Below are 25,449 nucleotides of genomic sequence, written 5' to 3' on the forward strand. Positions count from 1 at the left end.
CGTTAGGATGAGACATTAAACCGAGGCCCTATCTGCCTGCTTGGGTGGATGTAAAAGACCCAATGGCATTATTTCAAAGAGCAGGGGAGTTATCCCCTGTGTCCTGCCAATATTTATTCCTCAATCAACATCACAAAAGAATAAATTATCTGGTCAGTATCACATTGCTGTTTGTGGGAGTTTTCTGTGCACCAGTTGTCTGCTACAACAGTGACTACTTGACAAGTACATTTCTCTATCTTTTCTTCCCTGGTCCAGTTTCTTCCCACCGACATCTGTGACTCTTCTGACACCCTGCGTCATTTTTACAATTTCCAGTTTCCTGGCCCCAACCGCCGCCTCTTCATTATGGACATCCAATCTCTCCACACCTCCATCCCCCACCAGGATGGTTTGACGGCTCTCCGCTTCTTCCTTGAACAGAGGCCCAACCAGTCCCCGTCCACCACCACCCTCCTCTGCCTGGCTGAACTTGTTCTCACATTGAACAACTTCTCCTTCAACTCCACTCACTTCCTTCAAGTAAAAGATGTTGCTATGGGTACCCGCATGGTCCTAGTTATTCCTGTCTTTCTGAGGGATATGTCGAACCTTCCTTGTTCCAGTCCTACTCAGGCCCCCTCCCCCAACTCTTTTTCCAGTACATTGATCACTGTATCGGTATAGTTTCCTGCTCCTACCCCGAACTGGAAAACTTCATCTTTGCTTCCAATTTCCACCCTTCTCTCACCTTTACGCCTGGAACTTGCTGCCGGGGGAGGTGGTGGAAGCAGGTACGATAGCGACGTTTAAGAGGCATCTTGACAAATACATGAATAGGATGGGAATAGAGGGATACGGTCCCCGGAAGTGCAGAAGGTTTTAGTTTAGGCAGGCATCAAGATCGGCGCAGGCTTGGAGGGCCGAATGGCCTGTTCCTGTACTGTTCTTTGTTTACATGGTCCATCTCCGACACTTTCCTTCCTCGACTTCTCTGTCTCCGTCTCTGGAGGTAGGCTGTCTACTAATATTAAGTCCACCGACTCCCACAGCTACCTCGACTACACTTCCTCACACCCTGCCTCCTGTAAGGACTCCATTCCGTTCTCCTAGTTTCTTTGTCTCCAACGCATCTGCTCTGATGATGCAACCTTCCAGGATAGCACTTCTGATATGTCTTTTTCCTCAACCGAAGATTCCCCCCACTGTGATTGACAGGGCCCTCAACCACGTCCAGCCCATTTCCCTCACCCCGTCCCCTCCCTCCAAGAACTGCGACAGGGTTCCCCTTGTCCTCACTTTCTACCCCACCAGACTCCACATCCAAAGGATCATCCTCCACCATGTCAAGAGTGATGCCACTACCAAACCATCTTCCCCTCCCCTATCAGCATTCTGGAGGGATCGTTCCCTCTGACAGCCTGGTCCACTCCTCCACTACCCCCAACACCTCGTCCCCTTCCCACAGCACCTCCCCATGTAATCGCAGGAGGTGTAATACCTGCCCTTTTATCTCCTCTCTCCTCACTATCCATGGCCCCAAACACTCCTTTCAGGTGATGCAGCTATTTACTTGTACTTTCAATTTAGTATACTGTATTCGCTGCTCAGAATGTGGTCTCCTCCTACACTGGGGAGACCAAGCACAGATTGGGTGACCGCTTTGCGGAACACCTCCGCTCAGTCTGAAAGCAGGACCCTGAGCTTCCGGTTGCTTGCCATTTCAGCACTTCCCCCTGCTCTCATGCCCACATATCTGTCCTGGGCTTGCTGCAGTGTTCCAGTGAACATCGACGCAAGCTCAAGGAACAGCATCTCATTTACCGATTAGGCACACTAAAACCTGCCGGACTGAACATTTGAGTTCAATAATTTCAGAGCATGACGGGCCTCCCTTTTTATTTTTAGTTATTTTTTCTTTGTTTATTTTATTTTAGTTTGCAAAGTGACTCCTGACAACGCAGTGGCCCGCTGATGTCATCAGAGTGCTCCAAGCTGTGAAGATGTGCAAACGGGATGCTGCGCGCGCACAGCCTACATGTTGCCTTGCCAGGACAAGTGCATGCGCAGAAAAACGTTCTCCCCATCGGCCACTCATTCCAGGCCACTCGCTCCTCTCTCCTCCCCCTTTCCCCCTCCGGCCCCTCGCTCCCCACTGACCACCCCCCACCATCCTTCCAGACGCTAGCTCTAGGCCGGAGGCCACTTCCCTCCTCTCAGCCATTCTCTCTGCCTGAAGAAGCAAAGCGGGCCGCGAGGGGTGATGGGACGATGTAAGAGTGAGTGGCCGAGAGGAGGGAAGCAGCGCGGCCTAGAGCTAGTGTCTGGAGGGAGGCGGTGGTGTGGAAGCGGGGAGTGAGTGGCTGGAGAGTGGGATTGGGGGGTGGGGGGAAGCGGGGAATCAGCGGCTGGAGAGTGGGTTGGGGGGTGGGGGGAGGGAGTGAGTGGCTGGAGAGTGGGATGGCAGTGAAACGTCACAGAATTACGGAGGGTGTGCAGCACTGTCAGAGGTGCTGTCCTTCTGATGAGACTTTAAATAATGCAATGTTCTCGTGTATTAAACATGTCCATTGTGTGCTGCCATGGGTTGAAGTTGTTTTTCTGTGTTAAATTGAGCGGCGCCATCTTTAATCCTGGCAGCAGCCTGAACGTCGCAGACAGTGATATTTCCGTGGAAGAGGCTGCATTTGTGCATGTGCTAGCACAGCACAACCTAGTGGTTATGTTAGCAAACGCAGCCTTTAGTTTGTTTTATTGTTTAGTTTCTTTTATCATGTGTCTGCCCACTGTTGTTTTTCAAGTTTGTGCTTTGGGCCAGGGCTGTTCATTTTTCTGTCAATTAACACCCTCTCTGCACTAATGCTTTGTCTTTCAGCACACCATTAACATACTGTTTGCCTTTGCTCCATGACCACCTGGTCAGTTATTCTCTGTGACCCTGTCCTATCAACACCTTTACTTTCGTTATCTCTTGCCCCACCCCCACTTTATTTGCTTAAAACCTATTACATTGCTAACCGTTGCCAGTTCTGATGAAAGGTCACTGACCTGAAACGTTAACTCTGCTTCTCTCTCCACAGATGCTGAGTATTTCCAGCATTTCTTGTTTTTATTTCAGATTTCCAGCATCTGCAGTATTTTGCTTTTATTTTATTTATTGACAAGTATTTTATTGGCTGTAAAGTGCTTTGAGATGTTCGCTAGTCTTGAAAAGTGCTATATAAATGCAAGTCTGTCTGACTTTTTAAAAGAGATTGCTGTAACTGCACAGTAAATGTGTAAATCTTGATTTTTTTTTTGCACATTAGCCTCTTTCCTCTGATATAGCAGACTTGTTACTTGTTTTCTGGTGTTTATATTTCCAGCATTTGTAATATTTCCCCATCCTTGACTTGGTCTGGATTTTCAGTGTTGTAATCCTGTAGTTCCTGTGTTAGCACCACTGCAGCATTGTTTGCTGTGCCTTCACTGCAGTATCTCCAGGCACAGTGCAAAGTCACTGCCTGGACTGTTAACTGGATTTATAGATGGTTTGGGTGGAGAGCTTCCTGAAGAGCAACCAATTAGATATCGTGAAAAGAACAGGTTGCAGTTGAAGCAGACTGCGGTATTTTGTGATCTGTCAGCTGAAAGCAGTGCGCAGTCTTGATCACTAGAGGGCAGGAAACTCTGCTGGATTTCCAGTTGACAAAATACCAGGAATTCTTCCAAGTGTTTACAATGAATACAGCCTGTAATGCTTTTTCTAGATACAGTCTTTTTTTTCATGTGGGGACAGGGAAGAAAACGGGTAAAAAGAACTGCACTTATTTCAATAATATTTGTTTTATTGTATAGCAGCTCATAGTTCATGCCTCCCTCCAACAGCATGAGATGTTTCTTTTGAGGAGACGTTTCTCGCCATTCAGTCAGCTGAAAAAGGATCTCTCTGAATTTTTGACACTGCACCCCAACTAGTTAAAACATTGAGTGCTGATAATCTCATTGGCTCATTAACTCCTCCTTCACATTCAAAGGACAATCAGGGGATGTTTGTCCTTTGCACTCTTAAGATAGTGACCCATGTTGGAAAGATAATCTGCTTTTAAGACAGAGCCAGTGATTATTGAGACCCAACAAGAGAGAGACGAGCTCTTGCCCCTGTTTCCCAGGCGTAGGGTAGATTGGCTACTGCTGTGTGCCATTTCTCCTTGAGGAGATCTGAGTGCTGAGACTCGTATGGGCTGAGCCATTTCCTCCATTTCTCGTGTGATTAATCATGAGATATTTCCACACTCAATGTCATAAGTGATAGTTTTGCTTGAAAACATTCTTCTAGGTCACTGCTTGCCCTGCTGACTGTACAACGGCTGTTTTAGCTTACTGGAATCTTTCACAATGATAGTATTTCCTATTCAATGCTGCTGATCTCAAAGTGCTTGGTGATTTTGACCTAGCACTAGTCTTGCCATCCACCCTCCCACCCCACTGAACACCCTCCTCCCCATATATAAAGGACCCTCACGCATTCTTCTTGGCTTGGTTGCCTTAACCGAATTCTTTGCAGTGGCTTCTTCTGATTCTCTTTCACTTGTTCTCTGGATGGTTCTGTTAAGATACTTTTTCAATGGGAAAGGGGTGAGGTAGAGTGATTTTGGAAGAGCAGGTGTATAATGACTGTAAATGTTTTCATTCTTGTGCTGTGTGCATCTTGCTTGTGAGAACTTGCTGTGTGTCCATGACGCTAAAGTCATCTACATAAGTGACTGCACTTATAAAGTAATGAATTGTACGCAAGGTGCTTTGGGATGTCCCCGAGAGGTGCGACATCAATGCAGAATCCTCAAAAACCAGCAGTTTGTGCTGTGGCTTTGTGTTAACTAGGAATTTGGTTCCAAATGCCAATACTGATTACACGTACAACTCTTGTCAGCCGGTAAGAGACATAACTTATTCCATTAACTTGTGCTACAGTACAATCCACGTCTTCAGAGGTGACTGACTGCATGATCTGACTATCACCCAGTCTTTGAATCCTGAGCTGTTCAATTTGAGCATAGTGGGGCTTACTGTGCTAAGTCTGTCACTGAGGCTACTGTGCCGTGTAGCCACTGAGCAAGTCATTTCAATTATTTAAGATTCTTATTTGAGTCAAATGTTGCACCTTCATTACTTAACTCCTTAAAATGTTTGTTTTAGATTGTTCTAACTGAAATTTATTATGATGGATTCCATCGTACCTTCAGTGATGGTGATGCCCTGGACACTGTTCATGAAAACGACTGTATCTATGCTTTTGAGACACCCGATGTGTATATTGGTCAAAGAGGTATGCCTGTGATTGAGTTAAAACACAGTATCTAATAGCGTGTTTTCGTAAAGCTCCTGTAACTTAGGCTATTTATTTTTGGTGTATGCCTGTGTGTGTTTTCTAGGAAACCTCTGTTAAATAGACAGTTAAGAAATGCTGGTTATCTTTCATGGAGTTTTTGGATTGCTTTTCTGTTCATGAAGCATGTCAGTGCAGAGTGGAATACTTATTTTTCCACTTCTGTCACCAAGTTACAACTTTGAGCCATCCCAGATCAATTATAGCAGTTGAAAGCAAATTAAAGCTCCATTTACACTGCCCCATCAAACACTCCCTGGGCAGATACAGAGTAAAACTCCCTCTACACTATCTCTTAATCTGAACTTTACAAAGGTATTTGTACTATGCTATTTCCCATACTAGCTAAGCCCATGAGGGGGACTGTAGGGGGAACAGAGCACCTTGGCTAGAACAGCTTCCTTACATTCTGTGATCAATCTCTCTATCGTGGAGTATAATTTTGGTAATTAAAGCTGTCTTGATGTTTATGTAATCTATGTGTGTTTCTAATCCTCTATTTCTGTTTGTTCTCAGCGATGCTTACAAACATAAATCAAAATAACCTGAAGTTCAGCACAGATCACAGGTCCACAGTCTACTCCCATGGAGGAGTGAAGCAGATCAAGCTGGAGAGAGTGTATAACAAGGGTTCAGGCTATGAGAAATGGATGCTGCTGGTGTGTAACCATTGCTGCTCTGGGCAGCAGGCAAAAAGGTAAATTGTTTTGGGAGTGAAATGTTGATTTTATTTTAAATATTTTAAGTAATTGAATGTTTGTGCTCACCAAGTTGTGGGGTAGTAGTTTCAGGGATGGAATTGTTGTTGTGCAGTTGTTGAAGTGCAGGATGTGATACCAGTGAAGACACATGCATAAATCATTCATCTCATGCAGCAACGTGCTTGGAGGTGCCTTGAATCTATAAAGAGACACGTTAACTAGCCAGAGTTTACATTAACAAGCTGAGTAAGTTGCATTCCCTTGCTATTGCGCAGGATCCAGGATTTTTGTTTTAAAATTACCACATTTTTGGGGACCATCTGTTCCCACAATTGTTTTTGTTTTTCCATGAATACCAAGTGCCTCAAATGCCCATTCCCAAGGACAGCCTGACTCTCAAGTGTTATATAAATGCTTGATAGATGAGGTGCTGGGCTTTACAACAGATTGGGTAACATTTCGTTGACATTCTGAGTGGTACTGTTCAGTCACCTGTTGTGTTGGCATTGAATCTGTGTTCTTCAAACTTCAAATGATCTGTTTTAACTGCATTCCTGATGATTGCTTCATTTGCAGTCCAGATCTAAGACATCGACTGTAATACTAAACAAAAACTTCCTGCACCATAAAGCCATACCAACCTTTTTTTCTGGCAGTGATACCCTGCCCTAGACTACCAAAAGATTCATTTGCATACTGATGACTATTGACATAGTTGCTGTATGGGAGTCATTTATCTTTGGGTTTTAAGTTTAGACCAGATGGATGGGTTGTGGGGGTGGTGAGCTGTTAGGGTAGAACGCTTCTAGTCCTTGGTTGACATATGGACCAGTTGAAATGAAAGTGCACCAGGTGGTGATGCGAGGATGGGTTTGAGGCACATTGTTGCATCATTCCAGAGGGAGTGGTGAGCTGCCCCCTCCTCCATCCTACATTTGGTCTGGAAATAATTGATTGTGACACTAAACCATAAATAGTAGATGACTCGCCAGCTGCTGTGAAGTGTGGCCGTAGCCATCAATAAAACCGAGCTAAATGGGTCTTTAACTAACAGGGTTAGATCTAGCTGATATATGACTATAATCCATATAAATCCATTAGTTCTCTTATTGACTGGTCTTGTGTGTCAATATCGTTGATTTTTTATTTTAAAACATCAACTCTTGCAACTGCCAACTGATGTGGAAATTTCCTGGAACCTTCTGGATGCTGTGGGGCCAAGCTGCAAAGGCTAATGTCCACTTCTTGTGGCACGTTGACACCGTGCAGGCATTTGCAGCCGTTTTCTTTTATTTAGAGATACAGCACTGAAACAGGCCCTTCGGCCCACCGAGTCTGTGCCGACCAACAACCACCCATTTATACTAACCCTACACTAACCCCATATTCTCTACCACATCCCCACCATTCTCCTACCACCTACCTACACTAGGGGCAATTTACAATGGCCAATTTACCTATCAACCTGCAAGTCTTTTGGAGGTGGGAGGAAACCGGAGCACCCGGAGGAAACCCACGCAGACACGGGGAGAACTTGCAAACACCACACAGGCAGTACCCAGAATTGAACCCGGGTTGCTGGAGCTGTGAGGCTGCGGTGCTAACCACTGCGCCACTGTGCCGCCCCTGTTTTTCACAAACACAAACTCATTTGTTGATTCAATTCAGAATTCTAATTCTGCCGTCCTGTTGGCAAAATGATCAAATAAACCAACCTCTGACTTAATTAACTAATCCAGTAAACTGGTTAACAGTGCAGTGTAGTGACAAGCTTGAGGTTAAATGAGAAATAAAAATTAGGATTAAATGAACAATCCCTGAAACTTTGTCATTAAACATCTGGATTCCTTTTCAACTGTGTTTCCTCTCTAACTCCCTATTGGCATCCGTTTTCTAGGTTTGGTCATCCCTTTGTACTCTGTTTGGATCGTAAAATAACATGGGAAGGACTGCAAAAAGATATTTTGGAAAAGATGCGACATCTGTTTAGGCCAGGGATGTTCACTGAGGTAAGGGCAGCTGCTGGGTTCCTATGACCTACTGAGTCGCTATTTAAAGGCATACTCCAGGAGAAGTAACAGCACTAGTGCGGGATCCAAGATCAGCTTTGTACTATCAACCAGTCTTGCTCATGGAGCATTTTAACTACTTCAGTTAGTGGAGAAAGAGGGTAAAAAGACGCGTTCGCACCCACACTTTCAATTGAATTTGGTGGTTTCAGTGTGTGGGTCCCCTGCCAATATCACATTAATTTCCAAGGCAAATGCTGCTGCTGCAGCAGAAAATATCTTTTTACTCTTGCACAAAAACAGAAATGATGTGCTAGTGAGAAAACACAGAATTATGAGGGAACTGTGTGCCTGACCCTTGATAGAAAACCAGTGAGTTTGGGGACTCTGTGCGAATCCCAGTTTGAAAAACCAAAATATAATGAGATTTGTAAGTTTAATAACTAACCATGCAATGGGCATTTCCTCATAATGCACCATCAAGTGGAGGGGTTGATGTGTACCAGTAAATAGGAGCATTTAAATATTTAATGGTTCTCTTTAGTAATTGATATATCTACTATGTAAGCATTAGTGAGATTGATTGGCAAAGTTTTGATGTCTAGTTCCTGTTGCTGTGTCTGTCATCCATAACCATCTGCAAAAAAATGTGCTTCAGTTGCTGATTTTTTTTCTTTGGCTTTCTGCATTGTGTGAAAGATGAAAATTGCATGGTAGCACTCTTTGATTCTTAGTAAGCATGATTATGCTAAGCGTCGGGAAGGAGAGTTGCTTTCGATAAGTTAATCTGCGATTAAGTCAATCCGTTTTAAAATGCTTAGGTTTTGCTGCTATTAGATTTGGATCTGCATCCCTTTTAAATTGCATTAAGGACCCCCATGTTAGTTGCTCCTCTTTATCCATAGTACCCTTCCATTCCGTGGAGATTTATGACACATTAGCAACAGAAGGCTGAGTTATAAGAGGTGGGAAAGACTCCGGCACTTTGGCCTTGGAAGATGGTGTCTGAGCAGGGAATGTATGTGATATCAGAGAGGCAAATTTAAAACTTCTGTCAGGAAGCTCTTCAGAGAGGGTGAAAGAGATCAGGTAGTGGAGGGATCAATTCCTGATCTTGAACAGACATTGTGATAGGGGTGGGGTGGGGCTGTAGATACTTTCTGGAAGGATAAGCTAAATGACCCTGCGTCAAGCTTCAGATTGAATAAAGATTGTGAATACTAGGAATGTGAAACTGAAGGGTTGGGAGAATACAGGGGCAAAGAACATGGATAAGATCAAGATGGTACTGTTTGGGGCATAATCTTTCTGTACCGATGCTGACTGACTTGCTATGAGATTTTACTGGCTCCCTGCTGTTGTGTGTTGAAATCAGTGTGAAGGCGTGGAGCTGCTCATGTATTTACATTCCCTTGGCTCTTTCCCTAGGTTGGTCCCTTTAGTCTGCGAGTGCTTGGAGGTGGCATGGGGAAGTCTTACCTTTCACCTCAGGAAGAGTATCCCTTGTGCCAATTGGCGGCGGAAAGGTAATTACTCTGTTTCTGTCCCATTGCGTTCGCTAGATTTTTTTTTGTCAGAGTCGGGAGCGGTGACATAATGAGCTGTGTCCTGGAAACGGGGGTTTGGGGTAAATTTCACAGATGGCAGGGAATCGCAGAATAAACCGAGTTCACTAAGTTAAAAGTTCAGTAGCTAACATGTAGTTGGAGTGAGACTGAGTCTGCTCCTTTATAGTATGTTCAGCAAAAGTTCATTTTCTTAGTTTTAAGCTATATAAAATTGTACAGCTCTTTGTTAGTTAGTTAGAGATACAGCACTGAAACAGGCCCTTCGGCCCGCTGAGTCTGTGCTGACCATCAACCACCCATTTATACTAATCCTACACTAATCCCAATATTCCTACCACATCCCCACCTGTCCCTATATTTCCCTACCAGCTACCTATACTAGGGGCAATTTATAATGGCCAATTTACCTATCAACCTGCAAGTCTTTGGCATGTGGGAGGAAACCGGAGCACCCGGAGGAAACCCACGCAGACACAGGGAGAACTTGCAAACTCCACACAAGCAGTACCCAGAATTGAACCCGGTTTGCTGGAGCTGTGAGGCTGTGGTGCTAACCACTGCGCCACTGTGCCGTCCTTGTGTAACACAGTTATTAAAAAATGCATTAGTACTTTTTCTTAGACGCCGATCTCGTTATACGGTCAGTTATCATAACGGGTGAGAAATTTCTGCCAAATAGCGGATTTCCGAGTTTGGGGTTTCCGAAATCCGCGTGGCGGCTTCTTTCCGACCTTTCCTGCTGCAACTCGGCACTGCGACTCGACAACAGCATCGCATGGCGGCAGACGGCAATGTGAAGATCAGTGCCACCCCCTTTATTCTCATTGGATTATCCAGGGCGTGGGAATGAGCGTGGGAATCTGGCGGCAGCCAGGAGCTGATTGGTCGGTTGTCATGTCAATCTGGGTCTTTGCAGCAGTGGCTGAGCTCAAACGCTTTAGATCATTCAGTGGCAAGGCGGGCAAGAGGAGGATAAAAAAGGGGGAATAAGGAGGGACTTTATCAAATCCGGGTGAGCGATTGAAAAGCTTTATTCTTCAAATGTTAAGTTGGTTGAATTATTAAACCAAAGCAGAAATGAGGTAGAGTGTATATAATTTTTTGCCACATGGATGATTGAGAGACAGCTTTCCCTGTCATAGTTATACAGCACAGAAACAGGCCCATGCTTGGAAGTATTTGTCCAGCTCAGCAGTGAGCATTTTTTTTTAACAGCAAACTTTTCCATCAGTCTAATTCACAAGCAGCTGACTCAACCAGCTTCATAATCAGTACATTACCAGCACCTAAATGGCCAAACTGGTGAGTTATTTCATTAAATGAATAGTGTCCCACTTAAGCTTTTTGGCAAAATGTACAGCTGGGAGTGAAAATAATACACTCATTTCATGATTGCTTCAGACTTCCTGTGAAGACATGAGTTGATACAGAACCTGTACTGTAAATGTTAATTCATTACTAGTGATTAAAAAAAAATCTTTTCACTAAGACTGTACTAGTTGTAGGTATTGATCTCAAGGCTGTGACAAATATCTTTAGGTTTAAAATGCTAGGAACTTTTGGGTTAGCAAATATACAACAGTGCAAGAAAACTACTATCCACTAACTTTTGGATTACAGGAGATCTTATTAGTCAGGTAGAGGTCATGACAAGTTGATATTCCAAGTTAACCTTTATTTTTCTGTTATGAAAGTGATTCTATTTCTGTTAAATATTTTTTAAAAGGAATTCATAGTCAAATTGAATAAATGTTGGACCAGTTTTTTAAAAAAAAGCCATCAAGGAGACACTGAAGGAATGGGATTGGCAACAATGTTACTGGTTGTCACAGGACTCAAGTTAAAGATAGAACAGAAACCCTAGTAACGGCAGAGAAGTGACGAGCGTCCCTTGATTGGATAAGCCCAGCAGCAGCAGAGAGCACCGGGGATAGGCACAAAACTCTCAAGCTTTTTGGTTGTGTGTCAGTGTGTGTTTTACCTTCTGGAGTGAGCGGCTGATAAAGTCAAGTCTGCTGGAGAATTCCCAAAAAAGGAGAGAAGACAACAACCCAGCTCGCTTTCCAGCAATTCCATAAAAGACCCTGTGAGGTCCACTGTGTCGATTCATCTCGTTTCCTATCTTTGAAGAAAGCCTACTAAATTAGTTTTCAACGCCACCTGAAAAGAACTGTTCTAAAAGATCCCAGTGACTTGTCAACGTGTACTTAGAAGTTAGACTGTGTGCCAGTTTTGAAACAACATATCTCATCTGTTTTCTTCAAAAAAAAATGAGCAAGTACTCTGCCTGGGTTGTATTTTTTTGTCTGTAACCGAGCTCTGAATTGATAAAAATCCCTTTTATTTTTTCAGTTAACCCCATGTATATATGTGAGTGTGAAGGGGCTAAGGTAAAAAGGGAACTTTGTTTTACTTCATTACTAGTTGAGACTTGTTTTATAATGAACTGATAATTTTGTTGTTCATTAGAGAAACCTGGTTAGTGTGTTCTGTTCTGGGGAAAATAGAGCATATGATTGACCGTATCAGTAAGTGGGGAAATTTAAAAATGTGTTGTGACTGTGGACTAGAATAAACAGTGCCTTTCTCCTGCCTCGGTTGTAACATTACTAATACTTGCATTGAAGAATATATTTTTAGACATTTACTACATGTAGTAAATTGATAAGTTATATTGCTTCACTATATGCTGTTAATTCATTTTTAACCAAATCAGTACGGTATAGCAAATGGAGGTAAACAAGAAAGCTATTTAGGGGTGGATGGAAATTTTGATTCACGGCAGCTAGTTATATAATTTTTGTCATGGGTAGTAGTATTTCACAATTTTCGGATAACTTTTGACTATTTAATGCTTGACATTTAGGATGTTCACAGCTTGTAACCTGAATGATATAAAAGGGATCTTAAAATAGTTGCATACTAAATAACAGTAACAACTTCAGTGAAATGCCATAATAGATGGTGATAAATGAACCTGTTTCTGAGACAGCATAGCATCCTTGAAGCAATGTACACGTACTTTTGAAGATGAAACATCAAACCGAGGTTTATGTGGTTTGCCTTGCACTTTTTTTTATAGCCATTCATACAAAGTATAAAACTTGCAAAATTTAAAACATCAGTGATTCTTGAGGACAGTTCACCTGTCTGCTTGACACTTTGTGGTTTCTTACTGCATCTTTGATCCACCGTCTTGATGGTAATCGAAAGACTACAAAATACTGCAGTACAGGGGGATCTGGGTGTTCTTGTGCAGAAAACACAAAAAGTTAGCATGCAGGTGCAGCAAGTAGTTAGGAAGGCAAATGGAATTTTGGCCTTTATTGCTAGGGAGTTAGAGTTTAAAAGTATTACAACTGTACTACAGGGTGTTGGTGAGGCCACACCTGGAGTACTGTGTACAGTTTTGGTCCCTGTATTTAAAGAAGGATATACTAGCATTGGAGGCAGTTCAGAAAAGGTTCACTAGGCTGATTCCTGGGATGAAGGGGCTGTCAAGAAAGGCTGAACAGGTTAGGCCTTTATTCATTGGAGTTTGGAAGAATGAGAGGTGATCTTATTGAAACATATAAGATTCTAAGGGGGCTTGACAGGATAGATGCTGAGAATATGTTTCCACTGGTGGGGGAATCTCGAACTAGGGGACATAGTTACAGAATAAGGGGGCACACATTTAAACTGAGATGCAAAGGAATTTCTTCTCTGAGGGTAGTGAATCTCTGGAATTCTCTACCTCAGAGTTGTGGAGGCTAGGTGACTAAATGTATTTAAGGAGGAGGTGGATAGATTTTTGAAATCTCGGGGAGTCTAGGGTTATGCGGAACAGGCCCAAAAGAGGAGTTGAGGCCAGGGACAGATCAGTCATGATCTTATTGAATGGCGGAGCAGGCTTGAGGGATTGAATGGCCTACTCCTGCTCCTACTTCTTGTGTTAATAAAGGGAAAATGAATGTTTCTACACATTTGGAGTGGCCTGGAATCATTTGCATTCATTACAGATCATTAACAGTGCTATAATTACATGATGCCTTGTCAAAAAAAATTCAGATTTTTTTTTTTAAAGTCTTCCTTTTGGTCTTTGGCCACTGTCAGCCTGGTTATAGTGCTCACAGTTACACCCTACCTCGGTTATAATGCTCAGTTATGTACTCCACCCTCATATACAGCCAATGTTCATTTTAACATGTCTCCCTTGAATCAGTGCCCAGGCTGCAAATGCTACTGATTCCGCCTGAATAAACAGAACTAGTTGTTGCTTGGGTGATGTCAAGAGAATTTTATCACATTTTGCTGCGCTAATGGCACTATTTAAATGTAAGCTGTTGAGATTTTTTGGTGATTTTCCCTGAAAATGTTAGTTATCCTAGAGACTGCAGAATAGGAATTAATGTCTAGAGTTTATTAATAAATCCTGCATTGGATTAGCCCCAGGGCTCTGGTTGCACTGAGGCTACGATCTAACACTAAAACTGAGCTTTTAGATTTTCTACCCCCACATGAGACTTGGGCTTCAATCCTAAAAGTATTTAAGGGGGAACCAGGGCCACAATGTTTGCATGTCCATTTGATGTAACTTGAACTGGCTGTCCTCTGTTACAGAGCGTGGAAGTCCTGCAGACCTGGTGGACCCCAGCATATTAAGATCGTTGTGGAATGGGACAGAGACACAAAAGAATAGTAAGCTGTGTAAACTTTCTGTATTTCTAAGCATCTCTTCATGGCTTCCTATGTATTCAGACAGGCTAGCAATCTAAGCCAGCCAAAGTTTGGGTCTCGCGCAGGATACTATGGTGAATTGTTTTGTGTTCTCGGACAGTTCTGGTGTCCAAATTTAAAGTGCCCTTGTTTGGTTTGCAGCTTGTTCGGGAGCGCTGAGGATGAATACGTGCCAGACTCTGAGAGTGTTCGTCAACAGCAGCAGCTTCATCATCAACCTCAGACCTACACCTTATCCCAGTGCTTTCATCTCTACACCAAAGAAGAACAGGTAAATGCAGAGGGGGGCACTAGCTCTGAACAAATCCTTACACGTGTGACTGCAAGATTTGTGTGGGTGTGAGAGAGCGACCACATATTGTGTGTGGGTGTATCTGTACGTGACACCACATGGTGCGGACGGGTGCATGTGTGACCACATGGTGCGGGGCAGAACAATGCTTTGAAGTTACAGGAATGCTCTAGTGAACACTTGTAAAATTACTGCGGGCTGTCTGCTGGCAAGTGTCAGCATAGTTCAGTCTGTTAGCACTGTTACTTTGAATCAGCTGAAGAACCTTCTTCCCCCAAAGCAACATTGAAGTGTTGTGGCCAAAAACAAATAGCAACATTGCAGGTTTTATAATTGGTGTAATTGCTAACTTATGATCTATTTGAATGCGGAAAAGGCTGGAGTGACTGACCTGCTCCTGTCTTTAGATTCTTGAGGTTTTTTTTGAGTGTTGGAATGCCTTTTCTGACTGCCTGTCTTTTGTTGTTGTGTTTGACAGCTAGCACCAGATGATGCCTGGCGCTGCCCACATTGTAAGCAGCTTCAGCAGGGCAGCATCAAGCTGAGCTTGTGGACACTTCCTGATGTTCTCATCATCCACCTGAAACGCTTTAAACAGGTGAGTGCTTTAAAGAGGGGTGGGGGAGGCGAAAGCAGTGTCCTTGCTTTTGATTCCATCCAAGATGTCACGGGGGGCCGAGGCAGGGGAGAGGGACATCAGGCAACCCTTTCTGTTTTGTGGTTTACGGTCTTAGTTGAAGTAATGTTTTGGTCAAGATGGGTGTCCTATACAGAGTGTTATGAATCTGAGTAAATCTGGTACTTTCTGTGCATCAATGGGTGCTGTATACAGTATTTGGTATTTGTTGTATTCAGCATCCAAGGTTTCACACCATTGCCATTGCATTGATCTGGTATTTGCTGTGTAACTGCGTATCTTTGTTTTAAATAAACATTTGCACTGTCTCCGTTCCAACAGGAAGGGGATAAAAGGACCAAGCTACAGAACCTGGTGAAATTCCCCCTCACAGGTCTGGACATGACTCCTCACATGGTGAAACGCAGCCAGAGCAGCTGGAGCCTCCCTTCTCACTGGTCGCCATGGAGAAGACCCTATGGGCTTGGCAGGGATCCTGAAGACTACCTCTACGATCTGTACGCAGTGTGCAATCATCATGGCACCATGCAAGGAGGGCATTACACTGGTAGGGCCCCCCAATGCTGCACCTAGCCTCGTGTTGCTCTGTTTTTGTTGCTGTCTGCCATCCCAACCAGTGTCTTGCTGAACTGTGTGTACCTGTTGCAGCTGTCAGGAGCTGCTTAGATTTCAGTAACACCGCAGGTTTCCCATGGGAAGAGGAGGGGGGACGCATGCTTGTAAGACCCAAAAGTTTTCCAAGTCTTTTTGACGGGACCCTTTGCCTTGCTGTGTGCAGACTGGGATTAGCCCAATCCACTAATTGGATTGCTGAACCATCTTTTTCTGAAGAGCATCCTTCATTGTCTGGATGTGGAAGAGAGTCCAAGAATTTAGCCCTTCCTCTACAGCTGAGTGGGCAATCAGTCTTTACTGTGCCAATGTGCTGATCACCAGGTGTACTAATGCTGCTTTTGTTTTGATCCATGCACATACAGTTGTTGAGTTTGACTGACCCCCCGGTCTCTCCCATTCTATTACGTAGCTTACTGCAAGAACTCTGTGGATGGGCTGTGGTATTGTTTCGATGACAGTGATGTTCAGCAGCTCTTAGATGAAGATGTCTGCAAGCAGACTGCATACATCCTGTTCTACCAGCGGCGAAGCACCATTCCTTCCTGGTCAGCAAACAGCTCTTTAGCAGGTAATGTGTTAGATATTTCTGGAATTAGCCTCAGTATGCTTGGAGTGGCAGAGGGGGAGAAGAGAGCGAATCAGCCAAGGTTCCAGCTCCTGATTGCTATCTAGTGACTTGCTGGAAGGTGTGCATGTGTGGATGTTAAGAACACAAGAAGTAGGAGCAGGAGTAAATGATATGGCCCATCAAACCTGCTCTGCCATTCAAAACAATCATGGCTGATCTTGGGATTCAACTCCACTTTCCTGCCTGCTTGCCATACCCCTTGATTTCTTGAGAGACCAAAAATCTGTCTCTCCCAGCCTTTAATGTATTCAACGATGGAGCATCCACAACCCCCTGAGGAGAGAATTCCAAAGATTCACAATCCTTTGAGTGAAGTAAGTTCTCCTCATCTCAGTCCTAAATGATCAGCTGCTTATCCTGAGACTGTGCCCCCATATTTGGCAAATGTAGGGTTGGACTTGGTTGTGATGCACTCTATAGTTAAATAACATGCTGATAATGGGTGATTTCCAAGAGAGCATTGTTGGAACTCTACCCAGCAAGAGTTACCACATTCAGGGGTGGATAGGGCTGTTACTGGGAATATGGAGTCACATGGTGAGCATGCCAATATTTTGCATATTTTAATCTATTTTGCTTCATATCCACCCAAACAGTGTTGGTTATACTGCTCTTCTGAGACTAGTGCAAAACAAAGAACAACAAAGAGCAGTACAGCACAGAAACAGGCCATTCGGCCCTCCAAGCCTGCGCCGATCTTGATGCCTTCCTAAACTAAAACCTTCTGCACTTCCGGGGACCGTATCCCTCTATTCCCATCCTATTCTTGTATTTGTCAAGATGCCTCTTAAACTTCATTATCGTACCTGCTTCCACCACCTCCCCCGGCAACACGTTCCAGGCACTCACTACCCTCTGTGTAAAGAACTTACCTCGCCCATCCCCTCTAAACTTTGCCCCTCTCACCTTAAACCTATGTCCCCTAGTAACTGACTCTTCCACCCTGGGAAAAAGCTTCTGACTATCCACTCTGTCCATGCTGCTCATAACTTTGTAAACCTCTATCATGTCGCCCCTCCATCTCCGTCGTTCCAGTGAAAACAATCCGAGTTTATCCAACCTCTCCTCATAGCTAATGCCCTCCAGACCAGGCAACATCCTGGTAAACCTCCTCTGTACCCTCTCCAAAGCCTCCACGTCCTTCTGGTAGTGTGGTGACCAGAATTGCATGCAGTATTCCAAGTGTGGCTTAACTAAGGTTTTGTACAGCTGCAGCATGACTTGCCAATTTTTATACTCTATGCCCCGACCGATGAAGGCAAGCATGCCGAATGCCTTCTTGACTACCTTATCCACCTGCGTTGCCACTTTCAGTGACATGTGGACCTGTACGCCCAGATCTCTCTGCCTGTCAATACTCCTAAGGGTTCTGCCATTTACTGTATACTTCCCACCTGCATTAGACCTTCCAAAATGCATTACCTTACATTTGTCCGGATTAAACTCCATCTGCCATTTCTCCGCCCAAGTCTCCAACCGATCTATATCCTGCTGTATCCTCTGACAATCCTAGTCACTATCCGCAACTCCACCAACCTTTGTGTCGTCCGCAAACTTACTAATCAGACCAGCTATATTTTCCTCCAAATCATTTATATATACTACAAACAGCAAAGGTCCCAGCACTGATCCCTATGCAACACCACTAGTCACAGCCCTCCATTCAGAAAAGCACCCTTCCACTGCTACCCTCTGTCTTCTATGACAGAGCCTGTTCTGTATCCATCTTGCCAGCTCACCTCTGATCCCGTGTGACTTCACCTTTTGTTCCCGAAATGCTCCCCTACTGAAACTTCGACCACCTGGCCGGGCTCATTCCCCAATACCAGGTCCAGTACGGCCCCATCCCTAGTTGGACTATCTACATCTTGTTTCAAGAAGCCCTCCTGGATGCTCCTTACAAATTCTGCCCCATCTAAGCCCCTAGCACTAAGTGAGTCCCAGTCAATATAGGGGAAGTTAAAATCACCCACCACTACAACCCTGTTACCTTTACATCTTTCCAAAATCTGTCTACATAAAAGTGATGAGATTATCCTCTATCCCTGGTTTAAATATTCGTTGGTAAAATGAGAGAATTTGGTTACATTTTATGACTTGAAATAGTGAATGTGAAAATTTGTTGTTGTGAAGGAAGCTTGTTTCTGTGGGTACTGGATAGTGCATAGAATTGACTCGACACTTCCCCTTCATATTTAATTCAAAATCTTCTGGCTAAAATAGATTTTATTGGTTGGTGTCAATGAGTTCAGTCAGTTGAAGGTGACGAGAACAGTCTGTTTCTAATGTTAATGTCTGTAGCTCGATAGACGAGGGGAAGAGACCAATTTAATCTTTGAAGCATTAAGGGAGATGTTTGTGAAGAAGACAATAATATCTGAGTCCTCTTGTTGTCTTGGATTTCTGCACCTTTGTAGAATAAGCTGTGATGTGGAGGTTTCCCATGGCAATAAATCATAGCTTTGGTTACTCAATTTCAGTGCCATCTAAAGATAGTTCATTCATATCATTTATGTGCAACATGGCATTGTAAGGGTTTATGAAGGGCTCTTTATCCAAATGCCCTTTGGCTAAACCAGCTGCAAAAGAAATATATTTTTCAGCTCTGGAATTCCCTCACCACACCTCTCCACCTTGCTTTCCTCCTTTAAGACATTCCTTAAAACCTACCTTTTTGACCAAGCTTTTGGTCATCTGACCTAATATATCCTTAGACTATCTCTGTGAAGTGCCTTGGGACATTTTATTACGTTAAAACTGCTAAATAAATACAAGTTGTTAAAAAGCTATTGGAAACCTTTGTGGACTTTTTATATCTGTATTTTAGTATCTTGCGGCTTCTTTGCATTACTTGTCAATAAATTTCACCTAGTTTTAGCCTGAATGTGATCTGATATTTTTGTCTTATAGTGAAGTTTGATCTGGTGGGTGCAGGGTTTGATTTGAAGCAGCCTGTGTGCTTATGGAGCTGCTATTTTTGGTTGTGAATACAAAAGCTTTTTGAGAAATCCTGAACTATAACAACCAGATGGGCAAACAAGTCAGGATAAGAGAGCTGGCAAAAGTTTTCAGAGCTGAACAGAAGTGACCCAATCAACTTCTGGGGTTTCTGGACAGAGTGTTCTCTGAAATTTTTTAAACAATTTTTTTTTTTTTTTTAAAGATTGTTTGTTAATCATGCCTAAATGCCACTGACTGTTCTACCTGGCATTGCCGCCAATTATTGGGGAGATAAAGGTTTACATCACCAACGATAGCAAGAGATCACAGTGGCGCAGTAGTTAGCACCGCAGCCTCACAGCTCCAGCGACCCGGGTTCAATTCTGGGTACTGCCTGTGTGGAGTTTGCAAGTTCTCCCTGTGTCTGCGTGGGTTTCCTCTGGGTGCTCCGGTTTCCTCCCACAGCCAAAAGACTTGCAGGTTGATAGGTAAATTGGCCATTATAAATTGCCCCTAGTATAGGTAGGTGGTAGGGGAATATAGGAACAGATGAGGATGTGGTAGGAATATGGGATTAGTGTTCTTTCTTTTGGGCCTCCTTATCTCGAGAGACAATGGATACGCGCCTGGAGGTGGTCAGTGGTTTGTGAAGCAGCGCCTGGAGTGGCTATAAAGGCCACTTCTGGAGTGACAGGCTCTTCCACAGGTGCTGCAGAGAAATTTGTTTGTCGGGGCTGTTGCACAGTTGGCTCTCCCCTTGCACCTCTGTCTTTTTTCCTGCCAACTACTAAGTCTCTTCGACTCGCCACAATTTAGCCCTGTCTTTATGGCTGCCCGCCAGCTCTGGCGAATGCTGGCAACTGACTCCCACGACTTGTGATCAATGTCACACGATTTCATGTCGCGTTTGCAGACGTCTTTATAGCGGAGACATGGACGGCCGGTGGGTCTGATACCAGTGGCGAGCTCGCTGTACAATGTGTCTTTGGGGATCCTGCCATCTTCCATGCGGCTCACATGGCCAAGCCATCTCAAGCGCCGCTGACTCAGTAGTGTGTATAAGCTGGGGGTGTTGGCCGCTTCAAGGACTTCTGTGTTGGAGATATAGTCCTGCCACCTGATGCCAAGTATTCTCCGAAGGCAGCGAAGATGGGATGAATTGAGGCGTCGCTCTTGGCTGGCATACGTTGTCCAGGCCTCGCTGCCGTAGAGCAAGGTACTGAGGACACAGGCCTGATGCACTCGGACTTTTGTGTTCCGTGTCAGTGCGGATTAGTGTAGGATTGGTATAAATGGGTGGTTAATGGTCGGCACAGACCAAAGGGCCTGTTTCAGTGCTGTATCTCTAAATCTAAATCTAACACTGTTCAGTTGCCCCAGGCAATCTGACAGTAATGAGGGATTAATGCCATCACTGTGCTGTCAAACAGTTTACTGCCGATAAACTGTCAAGTTGGTTCTTTTTAATGTTTCATTTTACCCCCTCAGATCAGGAACTGGGTCACAGAGCCAGCTGCAGATGGTTTGTGGTATTGTTAGCTGCTAACAAACCATAGAACCATGAAAATATAGATGGAAGTTACTGCACAGAGACACACCATTTGGCCTAACCAGTCCATTTTGGTGTTTACCCTCCACACGAGCAGAGTTCCAATTATGTTTACTCGCCCTGTTCCCATGTCCCTTCAATCTCTCTTCCTTCATCCACCTAGCCAATGTAAGCTGGAATTTTGACAGTTCTGCAACAACCACTAACCCTGGAAATAATTTCCAAAATCTCACAACTACGAGTAGTTTCTCCTGCCTCTTTTAAATCACTGACAATTAATAGAATATCTATGGCTCCTCATTCTAGACAACTCAGTTGTTGCAAACAGACTGCTTCTATTATCTTTCATAGATTAAACATGATACAGGCATTTAATATTATCATCTAATCTGCATTGTTCTAATATTTTTAAAAAACTTTTGCGTTTTTCTTATTGTATATACTGATGCCATACAGCATTCTAGTGAGTCTGCAGTGGGAGGAGGGGGTCTTTTTCTTTTGCAGTATCATTTCCAATATGTGTAATGGAAATCATAGAGTAATACAGCCCCCAAGGAGGCCATTCAGCCCATCATACCTGTGCAAGCTCTTTGATAGAGCTAGGCAATTAGTCTGACTGCCCTGCTGTTTCCCCATAGCCCTATAAATTTTTTACCCTTCAAGTATTTCTCCAGTTCCCTTTGAAAGTTACCATTGAATCTGCTTCCACCACCCTTTCAGGTAGTGAGTTCCAGATTGTAACCATTCACTGCGGTTATAACGTCTCTGGTTCATCACCTTAATTCTGTGTCCTCTGGTTATCAACCATTCTGCCACTGGAAACCATTTCTCCTTATTTACTCTATTAAAACCATTCATGTTCTTGACCTTCTTTGCTCTAAGGCAAACAACCACAGCTTCTGCAGTCTCTCCATGTAACTAATCCCTCATACCTGGTACCATTTTAGTAAATATCTTCTGTGCCCTCTCCAAGACCTTGGCATCCTTCCCAAAGTGGAGTACCCAGAATTGAGCACAATGCTCCAGCTGACGCTGAACCAGTGTTTTTTTTTTTAGGTTTAGCATAATCCTTTGCTTTTGTACTCTTGTCTCTATTAATAAAGCCAAAGATCCCATATGCTTGTTAACAGCCTTCTCAACTTGTCCTGCTTCATTCAAAGATTTGTGTAGGCACAGCCCCAGGTCTATTTGTTCCTGCACCTCTATTAAAATTCTATTTAGTTTATATTGCCACTCCTCATTCTTCCTACCAAAATGTGTCACTTCACAGTTCTGTGAAATTTCATCTGTCCATTTAACCAGTCTATTTATGTCCTCCTGAAGTCAGTTGCTATCTTCATTGTTTACTATATTTGAGTTTCGTATCATCTGAAAACTTTGGAATAATGTCCTGTATGCCCAAATCTAGGTCATTAATATATATAAAAAAGAGCAGTGGTCCTAATGCTGACCCTGGGGAACACCACTGTGTACCTCCCTCCAGTCTGAAAAGCAACTGTTTGCCACTGTTCTGTGCTTTCTGTTCCTTAGCCAGTTTTGCATCCTTGCTGCCACTGTCTGTTTAATCCCACAGGCTTTAATTTTGCTGTTATGTGGTACTTTGCCGAATGCCTCTTGAAAGTCCACATACACAGCATTAACCACACTATTCTCATCACCCCTCTCCATTACTTCATTAAAGAACTCTAATCAGGTTAGTCAAACAGGATTTGCCTTTAACAAATCTGTGCTGGCTTTCATTTATTAGCCATAATTTTCCAGATTATTGTCTCTTAAAATTTCCCCAACACTGATAAGTGGACTCACCTGGGTTTATCTCTCTCACCGTTTTTAAACAGGGCTGTAACATTTGCAGTCCTCTAGTTCTTTAGCACCATCCCCATATCCAAGGAGGATTGGAAGATTCTGGCCAGAGCCCCTCTAATTTCCAGCCTTTTTCATTTTTTATTTTATTTTAGAGATACAGCACTGATACAGGCCCTTCAGCCCACCGAGTCTGTGCCCATTTATACTAATCCTACATTAATCCCATATTCCCTACCACATCCCCACCATTCTCCTACCACCTACCTACACTAGGGTCAATTTACCTATCAACCTGCAAGTCTTTGGCTGTGGGAGGAAACCGGAGCACCCGGCGAAAACCCACGCGGTCACAGGGAGAACTTGCAAACTCCGCACAGGCAGTACCCAGAACTGAACCCGGGGCGCTGGAGCTGTGAGGCTGCGGTACTAACCACTGCGCCACTGAGCCTTACTTTCTTTAGTAACTGATCATACATCCCATCGGACGGAGTGACTTTTCTACTTTGAGGACTGTTAACTTTTAAGAAGCTCTTTATTTTAATCCTGTAAATACTGGTACTGTCTCCTTTACTGCTACATTGGCAACATCCTGTTCTCTAATGAAGACTGATGCAAAGTACTCATTTAGTACCTCAGCTATGTTGTCTGCCGAATAAGCCATTTTTCTGAGATGTCCAGTTTTGGTCACTCTTGGAGGTTGTGTGTGCTTGTTTCTCTGTAAACATATTTTACTCTGTTACAGATGTATAGTAATGTTTTGCAGGATCTACCAGCTCATCTCTCTGTGAGCACTGGGTAAATCGCCTCACAGGCAGCAAGCAGCCCAGCATCACTTCCACTGCATCGTCACGCCGGACATCTCTCGTTTCGCTTTCTGAATCTGTGGAATTTACACAGGACCGCAGTGATCAGGATGATGGTACAGTCTATGCATGTTCCTCTGCCCTTCTGTTCCCCAACCCCACATTTGAATAATCTTAATTTCTAGCAATAAAGGTCTGAGAGTTGGAACAGAAAGGAGTGGAGCAGTGCAAATTTGATTTCTACTGTAACAAAATCCATTAAAAAAAAACAGAACCTCCATCTCTTTCCACCAACTCCTCTCCCACCTACCCACCTGCCCCAAAGTTAAATATCCAGAAAGAAAGTGTGACAGATTGTGAAGTTGAAATGGTGTGGACATTAAGGCACACTCATTCCACTGTCTGCCACTTGGGGCCCTGTGTCTTCTCCCAGTCAGTTATTGCTTCTTTTTCTGTCAATCACTGCTTTCCAGAGTTAAGGTCAGTGTTAATTGTGACTCTTCAACTTGTGAAAGCAGATCCCAGGTACCCATAGTGTTTCCATATATTTAATATATATATATATATATATATACACACACAAACTTCTCAACTACAAAACCAAATGCTGTTTTAAGAAAACCAGATGAAAGCTGTGCTGTAAAGTAACCTCGTCAAGCTAATGTTATGAATGTGACAAACATTGCTTAATTCTCATGTGAGAGATGCAGGACGTGTCGCGGGTAATTGTGAAATATACACCAGATATTGACTGTGGTTAGCACTTTCGCCTCTGAGTCAGAAGGTTGAAGGTTTATGTTCCACTCAGAAACTTGAGCATAAAAATCAAGGCTGTTACTCCAGTGCAGTATTGAAGGAGTGCTGCATTGTTGAAGGTGCCATCTTTTGGGTGAGATGTTACACCAAGGCCGTGTCTGTCCTCTCAGATGGATGTGAAAGATCCCATGGCACTATTTGAAGAGGAGCAGGGGAGTTATCTCTGGTGTCCTGGCCAATATTTATTCCTCAAACAACCTCACAAAAACTGATTATCTGGTCATTATCACATTGCTGTTTGTGGGAGTTTGCTGTGAGCAAATTGGCTGCTATGTTTCCTACATTATAACAATGACTACGCTTCAAAAGTACTTCATTGGCTGTAAAACACTTTGAGACATCTGGTGGGTGTGAAAAGTGCTATATAAATGCAAGCCTGTCCGTCTGTCTTTACCATTGAGAAATTCAAAAGATTGAAATTGGGAAGGGAAGGAAGATATATATTTATATGGAACCTTTTTCATGCAGTAGGTTATTGTGATCTGGAACGCGCTGCCTGAAATGGTGGTGGAAGCAGATGCAACAGTAACTTTCAAAAGGAAATTGCATAAATACTTGAAGTGGAAAGATTTGCAGAGCTATGGGGAAAGAGCAGGGGAATGGGACTAATCAGATAGCTCTCTCAAAGAACCAGCAATCCTGTGCATTACCATTCTATGATTCTCTGATTATTTTGTGATGTCCAGATGTCACAAAACAGTTCTCAGCCAGTGAAGTACATTGTGAAGTGTAGTCACTGTTTTGATGTAGGAAATATGGCAATTTATGCACAATGATATCCCACAAACAGCAATGAGAAAATGACCAGCTAATTTGTTTGTGATGGTTGATGGATAAATGTTGGCCAGGACACTGAGGAGAACCAGCTCTTCTTTGAAATTATGCCATGGGATCTTTGTCCACCCGAGAGAGCACGTGAGGCCCTGGTTTGATGTCTCAACTGAAAGTCAGCACCTCTTGACAGTGCAGCACTCCCTCTGTACTGCACTGGAGTGTTAACTTGGGTATGTGCCCACGTC

At 43.6% G+C, this 25,449-nt stretch overlaps 1 protein-coding gene across 1 annotated transcript in view; it reads left to right on the top strand.

The window, feature by feature from the left end:
* The window catches only part of usp31 (ubiquitin specific peptidase 31), a 112,258-nt gene that overhangs the window by 79,050 nt on the left and 7,759 nt on the right, over nucleotides 1–25,449 (top strand). The window contains exons 6-15 of the mRNA XM_068056056.1: nucleotides 5,158–5,287; nucleotides 5,864–6,044; nucleotides 7,946–8,057; nucleotides 9,486–9,583; nucleotides 14,228–14,305; nucleotides 14,486–14,615; nucleotides 15,115–15,234; nucleotides 15,595–15,820; nucleotides 16,298–16,456; nucleotides 23,575–23,730. Of these exons, the coding sequence (XP_067912157.1) occupies nucleotides 5,158–5,287; nucleotides 5,864–6,044; nucleotides 7,946–8,057; nucleotides 9,486–9,583; nucleotides 14,228–14,305; nucleotides 14,486–14,615; nucleotides 15,115–15,234; nucleotides 15,595–15,820; nucleotides 16,298–16,456; nucleotides 23,575–23,730 (1,390 nt within the window). The remainder of the gene's footprint in view (nucleotides 1–5,157; nucleotides 5,288–5,863; nucleotides 6,045–7,945; nucleotides 8,058–9,485; nucleotides 9,584–14,227; nucleotides 14,306–14,485; nucleotides 14,616–15,114; nucleotides 15,235–15,594; nucleotides 15,821–16,297; nucleotides 16,457–23,574; nucleotides 23,731–25,449) is intronic.

Source organism: Heterodontus francisci, chromosome 24 (assembly GCF_036365525.1).
Source record: "Heterodontus francisci isolate sHetFra1 chromosome 24, sHetFra1.hap1, whole genome shotgun sequence".
Classification (NCBI taxonomy): Eukaryota; Metazoa; Chordata; class Chondrichthyes; order Heterodontiformes; family Heterodontidae; genus Heterodontus; species Heterodontus francisci.